The following is a 9,449-nucleotide window of genomic DNA, read 5'->3' as shown; positions in this document are numbered from 1 at the left end:
CCGCCAAGAAGGAGGAAATCAAGCGCGAATTCATTCCGCTGAAAAAGAGGCTGGAGATGCAGTAAGTTCTCGCAGAATGTTTTCGAGATTAGAACGGATAGAAGGAAGGAAGGAAGTTTTTTCCTCTTGCCTTGTCACTCTTTCTGTCCTTGAGGAAAATTTTTGTGATACATGTGATGTGATAAAACAATTTTTGATTAACAGGTTTAGATTTTAAACCAATTGAGACGAATCCCCTCGCTTTCATCCATCGTATTAGTCACCTGGTCAGAGACTAGTTCTTACGTTAGATCAACTTTGATGTGTATTAATGAAGGATTTGCTTTCAAGGCAGACTGGGGGCAGGTCTCCACGCCGTGTCGAAGATCATTTGCCTGATTCCCTTGACAATGTCTGGTTCACAAAATACTACAAATGGAAGGTTAGTCTTCGCGAATGAGTGATTTTTCTTCTTCTTCTCCTTCTGCTTCTTCTTCTTCTTCTTCTTCTTCTTCCTATATTATTATTATTATTAAGGACATTGATTTGTGTAGTTTTTAACCAACGTTTAACTATTCTCAAGCTGTTGAAATTTCTATGTGCTGTTGACACGGCATTCAAACATTAATGATGATAATGATGTGTACTTCTGTATATACCTTAGAATTTATTCTTTTTATTTTTTATTTTTTTTATTTTATTTTATCTTTATTAATTCAATCCTCTGTATTTATTATATGGTGTAGTATCAGTCACGATTATTAGTCTGAATACAAATGTTTATGATTACAGGCTTGTTGTCTACCCACACCCTTTTTTGTTCCTTAAACAGCGGTGGCAATAATTTTTTTTTTTTTTAATCCATGGTTAAAGTTATCAAGTCTTATAAATAGGTGGTGCCTCATTTCAGATCATTGTAATGATAAAATAAAATTGGTTAATCAGTGAATCTGATTATTTTATGTCTTGTTGTCGTTTGCTGTGTGGGCAAGCAGCACCATTTGTTTTTCTCAAATAACATGTTGTAGTAAAACTGGAGGAAACTGTGCAATTTATGTATGACAATAAAGGAAGTTTTCCCTGTCATTACCGGTACAAAGTTATTTTCAATATGAATATGATTGAAAAGAAAGGCACTGCTAAACCTTAACTATTCTTTTGAAAATTGATAGTTATGTTTCTCCACATTTTATTTTTTCCTTACATTTTCATGTATACTTTGCTGATAATTTTTATTTGCTAGTTAGATTAGCTCAGTTTGGCCTTTCTTTAATTCTTCACTATTTGCAATGATTAAATTGTTGATATTTATCTAATTTCAGTAATTATATATATATATATATGATTTGCAAAACACTCTTCCGTGTTGATGAATGGCAGATAAACCCACTATACACAAAATAGATTTATTGAAAATGAGACAAAAGTTTCAAGATCTGCCTCAGCCATATTTATCCAGTATTATCTTAGCCTTAACTTCTGAATTTTTGTTGTCAGCATCTCATAATAACAGTTTAACCCATTTACACTGGTTGACGTTCTATCACATGTTCAGAAAATATCCCCGGACCCGGGTGACATCAGCAATAGAACGATAGATTGTTCTTAGATATAATTATTTTTCATAATATCTTACTGTAGTTTAGGTGTTTGAATGTCATAAAATGTGATATAATGTAAAAAAAAAAAAAAAAAAAAAAAAAAAAAAAAAAAAAGGGGGGGGGGGGAGGGGGATAACATTACAGAAAACTACATGATATTGATGATATTGTGGTTATTTCTGCTTCTGATTGATTGAATAAAAAGATCTGAGTCAAAAAACTATCAAATGAAATTAAAAATTACTAAAATTACTAATTTGTCTGTTACCCATGATATCAGGTCATGTCACGAGGTACATGTACATACTCGTATGTATATGTATGATTACTTATGTTGTTCTTTTCATTTTTGGAAAAAAGAAAATAAGTATAAAACATCTTTTTTAATACCAAACTAAAAGAATGCATCCACTTTCCATTGTTATTATCACATAGAAGTGAAGAATATAGGTAGATTTCTATGAAAAAACACTAAAAAAGCATTACTGAAAAAGTTTTTTAACTTTAATAACTCCTCTGAACATAGCAATATTTTTACGTGCCTCTACACTGTAGACGTAATCATGCAAACCATAAGGATAGAGTGGATGAAAATCGCTCTGGGAGGTTCAGTGCACTTCCACACAGTGGGAAAACACCACAGAACAAAGTGTCATGCGCTTGTTATCTTCCCAATGGAAGCAGGAATAGGAGAAAATAAGTCCCATCATGAATGGATTAAACAGTCCTTACTCTTATGAGATACCTTCAGACCTGTCATATTCTCAGGGCAATTTCACAACAAATCATTAACAAAACATTTTTTCTAGCTTAGACAAATCTCAGAGTCTATGATCTTTCATGATTAGTGTCCCAAGTCAACAGACGTTAGGCTTAGTTCACCCTGTCTACTCCCCACAAACCTGTCTGCTCCTCCCACCCTTTCCCTTTCCTTACCTGCTGTCAATTACATAAGAGCTACTCGTATACTACCATCTTTTAACTCAACCATACCCACCAGACATCAAAACCTCTACAGCCATGCCCCAGCGACAGGAGGGGGAGGTGAGATAACCTGCACGAGTTCCAGCATTTATGGATAAGTGCCCCATGGTCTGTGTTGCCGGGTGTTAGAATCTCAGCGTGATCTCTTATTCCAGGTGTACAGTGTACGTGATGCTATTGCCATGCACAGAGAAACGCACCATCCTACGCAGATAGGGCTGCCAGATGCTCTTGTCAAGGCTTATATTGAACTTTCTATGTCAGCTGATAAAAAGGTAAGTCTGATTGGAAAAATGAATTGATGTCTCTTGCTAGTTACTGTTCGTACTATAGTCTGTTTCATCTGATTATGTCCATAGGGTATCGGTGATTTGGGGTATGTGCATATTACTGGCCTAGTGATTTGCTGAAAATCTGTCTGATATTATTACTTAGTTGGGATGAATATTGAAGCCATTAATTCAGCAGTATTTTTTATATAGACATACAAAGAACCCTTACACCTTCAGATATATATATATCCCCAGTAGACTAATTTGCACTCATGTTATGCAATGCAAGAACATGGACACAAAGCTTTTACATACACTAGCCTCATGCACACAAACAAACAGCAGGCTTTAAATCATTCTTTCTCTCTTTTACATATTGCAAATGAAAGGTATCTTAATAATTTACTCTATGTAAATAACATGCGTAATTTCCAAAATCACATGAAAGAGTATTAAATTGAGGCTGGATTATAACTACAGCACAGTGACAGTTAGGTGAGAGAATACAAACAGTTTGCTAATGTTTGCAGTACCATGATGTCAGTTTTTGAAGATCAGATGAATATTAATTTGAATACTAGTAAATTATCGAGATCTCTTTATATTGTTCATTTGCCTTCAATCAGACTAGAGTGTTTTGTACAAGGTTGTTTTTGTGTGCTTGTTTTGCACAATATAGGTGCAAATCAGCATGTTTGGAACTTATATGTGAATGCAAAGGTCTATTTACATATCTACACATACTAATATATTGCTGAGTGAACAGCTTGAATGTTTTTAAATAAACGACTAACAATATCAGACACATCGATTTTCAGCCAATCATGAGCCAGTAAAGTGCAATTGCTACATATGACTTCAATATTTAGTGGGTGGATTGGGGGGGCGGGGATATTAATTGAGATTGTATTATTGTTTTTCTTAATCATTGAGGTAAAGCAAATGTCCTTTATTTTTCTGAGACATCCCCAACATATTTCCTGTATAAATGGATATCCAAAATGTAGCATAGTTTTTCTGTGGCAAATTTTAATTATTATTTTTGTTATTATTTTCAACATTATTTGTATTATTTTAAGTTTGTGATATTTGCTTTTGGGAGGGGTCTGCTAACACAAGTTGACCAAAAACGAATCATGTAAAATGTGATATTCAAATTCCAGTGTCAGTTTACCATAATTTTTTCAATCAAGGGAAAAATATATTTGTCCATGAACCCAAGAGGTTCAGTAGTCAGGTGACTTTAGATCTAAATATTTTTTTTGTTCTGTACTCAAGATATTAATGAAAAAAAATGTTGTGACAGGCAAATAGTTATAATAATACTATTATCCTGTTATGGACGGTTATTACACACACAACAGCTCCAATTAGGTATTATTATAACCATGACGGCTCTAATTTTAGAGCTACAGTTTTCCAAAGTCAGCCTAGACCTTTGTTTTGTGAAGGATATAAGGGAAAATATTCATTAGGCAAGTCAACACTGCCAGGAGGGTGGAAAAAACATTTTCCCTGTCCCTCTAATTTTTAGCATGTGCCAGCTGCATCAGAAATTGCCAGTACTGACTGCCAGCTAGCTCGCTCAGCCTTCCATCCGCAATGGGTTGATGAAAGTACTCTCCAAATGAGTATGACTAATGACTGAGCTAAACCTCCACAGAACCGTTACCTCGACAACTTCTTCAACGTGGTTCGGCTCCCTTACGACTTCGATTCGGAGCAGAGTCGATCCCTGGTCGTGATATCTAAGAACGAGGAGATGATCAATTACGCCAGAGATGTCGGTGTGTCACTCGCCATCGGCCCAGAGATTGTGAAGCTTGTACAGGTCAGTTGATTTTGTGAATTTTTCTTCCTCTGTGTACTGAATGCACCCTTTGAGATAGATATGTGAGATGGTAGGTGTATTTATGGTTGTATTTATTGGAGATATTTATTCTTCCTTTCTGTCTTACTTGGAAGTTATAGTATTTCCTATTTTCTTTTTATCTTTAATCTATTCAAAGACAATTGTTGGATTTTTTATCTGTTCTTCTCTATGGTTGCTTTCTTTAGTATTAGTTCAGTACTTGCTTATCTAATTTCATATGGAAAATGCTATACCCTTTCCACAAACTATTTATAATTTTCTTTTCTTTTTTCCCTTTTTTTTTTAGACGGGAGAGATAAGCCTCCTAGATTACGAGAACATAATAGCCGACACAGAGCTTCTCCCGGACTTGGTGCCTTTGAGAGGACTCATGAAGAAAAGATTCCCCAGTCTTAAATCAGGTGAGTGAGTGTGGCGTATTGTCACTTTTTGTCCCTCATTTGATATGATATGGCAATCAATCATAAGATAGTGTTGATACCAGAGGCTTAGAATATGAAGGTGTTGAATATTGATAGATTAGTATTGGTTAAGATCTTTGAGGTTGAGAAACAATAAAAAACACAAAATATCAGGTGGACTTAAAATTCAGGGAACTCCCACTTAAAGGGCAAGTAACTCATTGCGATGTAAGGCATTATACACAGTGTAATATGTTCATTCTTTGTTCTGTTGCTTGGACTGCCACCTCATAAGTACATTGTAATGTTAATGTTGTTCATTGATTGACAACAATAAGTAGATGAAATAACACTTGTATGAAGGCAATGAAAAGAACTTCAGAAATAAAAGAGAAAATACTGTTGGGGAAAATGTTAGCCCTTGCAGTATAATAGATCCTCAATGCTAATTATTTTCCTCTGTCATCGTAAGGAATGACAAAGGGTGAGAGTTCGATAGGGATTTGTTCACTTTGATTTGAGTTTAGACTGAGGATCTCTCAAAGTTAACCCATTAATGACGGGGCTATTTTGGCTCCAAAATGGTGGAAACACCAGGATATTTCAAATGCATAAGCCTAACGCCTCGGGATTCTTGCCCACACTGGCCACGGTCAAGTGCTATATGCCTGATCACCTGGCGCGCTGGTCAGGAGGATAAAAGCGACAAAATATCTTGTCCCCAGTGGCTGACACTGCCACCACTTGACGTGATATCTCGTCACCCGTCGTTAACGGGTTAACCCATTATGGATGGGACAAACACGATGCACAATTTTTTGCCTGAAGGGGGGATCATGAAATACATGACGATAGTCGTCACAGCATTATTGATGTGGATTGTTGTTTTTCTTTATTGTACTATGAGTAATAAGTCTGTTTAGTGACTGATGAAGACCATTGCAATTATAATTACTATAATGGCTGTAATATTCAGAAAAATAGGTTTAGTCTAGAATCTCAAACAGAGATGGCAAAAGCAAGAGAGAATGTCACCCATTCACAGTCTCTAGCAAGTACCATCTTCAGACAGAGATCACACACAGCAAGATGCCGACATCCTGCTCTAAATTACCAGCGATGTAGGGTATGCAGGCAGAGTGAGAAGAGGAAGGTGACCTAGACCATGTCTACAATGTGCCCCTGTGCCAGTCTGGCTCCCTTTTCTGTAGCACTTACTTCCTCTTCCCCATCTCTTCATGTAGTCTCGGCTGTGGAGGGTTCTTTATTTTGTGTTTGATTACGAAAGTATGCGATTACAAAAAAAAGTAAAGTTGCTCTTTATACTCCCATATAATGAGCTGACATGGGCCCTATACTATAATCTTAGACTATTGCAACAATGATAAAACCTGTCTTATAGCACATATAAGCATTGCAATACAGTAAAACACAAAAAAAAGACGAACACTAATATGGCTCAAATATTATAATGAGAGAATGAAAGAGAGTGCAAAAGGGCATGATATGTTGCTTGAAGTTTCCTCCCTCTGAAATAAAACCCATCTTAGGTGCCACACAGGTGGGACCAGTGCCCACCCTGGGGAGAGGCAAGCAAATACATTCCCGTCTGCAATGGGTTAATAATCTGAAGAAGACATAATCATGCAAAGATAGTTGTAAGAATTGTAGGCAAAGAAAATTATATTATTGCATAAGCAAAAGAGTAAACTACTTTTTTATTACAGGAAGAAAATCAGGATGATTCTTTTAAAGTCTTAATATGAAAGTCTCAGCGGATAGAGGGAAGAAGTGGTTAATTGTACTGGAATGATTCAATTGGACACTAATTTATAAGCAGTATTGAACAAAATTATGTATGAAACATACAAGTCGAAAACGATGTGTTAGTGCAGAGAAAAGTTGTTAATCAAATTTCAGGATGAAATACCAGTGTAGTATCTTTCACATTAATTAAGTAACTTCCATTATTGATATGTATACCCATTATTAATCAATAAAATTTCCATTACAGGCACAGCCGGCACTGACTTGGTTCCTATTATCGATCGATTCATGAAAGGTGTTGACTACAGAACTGTCAAAAATAAACACCATCAAGATTTTGGATATATTGAAGTACCTTTTGGCAGAGTAAGTAGGTTTGTGGTTCTAGTGTAAGGAATATACTTCGCTCTTTTCTATAAAGTTATATATCGGTATTACTAGTATACTTTTAGAGAATAGGTGTAGTGTGTGTGTAATATAATGTGTGTAGGTGTATCCTAAGACATCCAGCATTTAGTTTTTTTATATTCATATTTTATGTTCCCATCTTGCAATTTATTTAGTTATAAAATCCAGTTTATTAGACTATATTCTATAGATTTTATCTGCTCTGCATTGCATGTTTACCTTCAAGGTTATTAGGAAATAAGTTGTCACACACCAAGGGATTGGATTAAACCATTGATAGCAGATGGCATGATTTGCTGTCAAGGCATAATTGGTCATAAATGCAGATGACACCGTGCCAAACAACAAACCCGCCACATGACTGTATACATATTTTATTAACCCTCTCTGAACGGGTGGTACACTACTGTACCGCTCATTCAAAAGCCCGTTGGCCGGGCGGCACAATATGATGCCAGCCATTTAATTGATTTAGGCCTAAGCGTTCGAAAGCCCCAGCATTGTGACATGCAAGGCTGGAATGCCCCCGTCGTGAGTGGGTTAAAACCGCGGCCAATGGGTTGAAATGGTTAGAGGCACACACTACTTTGGTTTTCTTTTCCTGTGCCAGTCTAATGCGTTCGTATCGACAAAATGTCAATTTTTACTGTTTTCATCTATATCTCTATTTTCATATAATTGTGGTTTGTGATTTGTTGCAGGGGTGTTGGATAATTTTATGATAATTACAATGCTTAAGAAAGTATATTAGATATTTTTTTCTTTTCTTTAGATTTGCAACATATATTTCTCTAGACAATCGTCCTGTATTTACATCCATTGTTGGCATCAAATTGTTATGTCATGTAAATTATGTTTTTTTTTAATTCTATAGATTATTAAATATGTACATCAACTTGTTTCAGTGTCCTTTTAGTATAACGCTTTTTTTTCTTCTTATACTTATAATTCTAATTCTATTTCATTTTCTTTCAGTTAAACATGACAGACGAGCAGCTTGAGGAGAATTTGGCCACTTTGATTCACAACGTGGAGAAACAGCGACCTCAGAGGAAGTCGGATAATCTTGTTAGCATGGTAAGGCTTTGATTGTTTCTCAAGAGTTTTACTTCTTTCGTACTTTCCAAAAGTCGTTCTTTGTGTGTGTGTGTGTGTGTTGAATGTTTTTGTTATTGATATACTTCTATTTTTTTTTTTTTTTTCTTCTTCTTCTTCTTCTTCTTCTTCTTCTTTTTTTATGGTGTGATTATACACTAGATGAGCTTCTGGAAGCTTCTAGAGCTCCTCTGTAATCATGCATCTTATCTGTTCCATCGGTTTACCTATTAACTCCCTAAACTCCATTAGATTTTCAAAATTATTGTCCTAGTAATACCTGTACAAGAAATCCATATTACATTCATCACGAACAACAAAGATATTTTGATTGATTGATTTTCCGTCTCCTTTATTCCAGGTTGCTCTTCGAAGTCCACCCAGCGTTGAACAGTTCAAGATCGATCACTCGCTGTATCTACAGCTGGCAGAGAACACAAAGGTTGCGGCTACAGCTTGATTGTGAAATAAAGAGATATTTTCTTGCCACACCTAAATAATCTCAGATTCAAAACGTTAGATAGAAAAAGTTGTGTTACCTTAAATGTTTTATGACTGAATAAAGCAATGTATAGTGTAAATAAAAGGACAGAGTTCTTTTCTTTTTTCCTTTTTTTTTATATAAAACTCCTAAATATTCTACTATTTTCACTTAACTTTTCTCAAAGTAATTAACAATATACTCACCCAAGCAACTCAAAAGAAAATTTTAGGATAACATGTGGACAGATGTATGACCTTAGACTTTGACAAAATTTACAGGAAAGTAATAGGTACATTAGCCTAAACCACATGAAAAAAGTCCCAACTGAAACAAAAATTACTATTGTACAAACATGAATACCGTGAATATTTGATCTGATGTTCAGCCATGTGTAATACAACAGTATTGTAACTTGGGTTCAACCAAAAAACAAAATACTGCTAAGGACCACACTTGAGGCACCTACTACAAAAGATGCATCGTCAAGGAAGCTAGTTAAACAGAATATTTTTCATATCAAGTTTATATAGGTTGGCAAGAGTCGACCTGACAATTAGAAGCATTTAGGTAAGCGAGTGCTTCAGT

General features: G+C 35.4%; 1 protein-coding gene across 1 annotated transcript in view; it reads left to right on the top strand.

Moving 5' to 3' along the window:
• Nucleotides 1-8,966, top strand: part of LOC122261046 (mitochondrial ribosomal protein L1) — an 11,836-nt gene extending 2,870 nt beyond the window's left edge. Inside the window, exons 2-9 of the mRNA XM_043028544.2 lie at nt 1-61; nt 331-421; nt 2,720-2,839; nt 4,500-4,667; nt 4,996-5,110; nt 7,125-7,243; nt 8,261-8,362; nt 8,742-8,966. The exon at nt 1-61 is cut by the window's left edge and continues 132 nt beyond it. Coding sequence (XP_042884478.2) covers nt 1-61; nt 331-421; nt 2,720-2,839; nt 4,500-4,667; nt 4,996-5,110; nt 7,125-7,243; nt 8,261-8,362; nt 8,742-8,840 — 875 coding nt within the window. The 3' untranslated portion in view covers nt 8,841-8,966. The remainder of the gene's footprint in view (nt 62-330; nt 422-2,719; nt 2,840-4,499; nt 4,668-4,995; nt 5,111-7,124; nt 7,244-8,260; nt 8,363-8,741) is intronic.
• The last annotated feature ends 483 nt before the right edge of the window (nt 8,967-9,449 follow it).

The sequence above is a fragment of the Penaeus japonicus genome, unplaced genomic scaffold (assembly GCF_977035675.1).
Source record: "Penaeus japonicus unplaced genomic scaffold, GWHDUDI00000001_assembly GWHDUDI00000019, whole genome shotgun sequence".
NCBI classification, from domain to species: Eukaryota; Metazoa; Arthropoda; class Malacostraca; order Decapoda; family Penaeidae; genus Penaeus; species Penaeus japonicus.
This window is presented reverse-complemented; position numbering and strand designations above follow the sequence as displayed.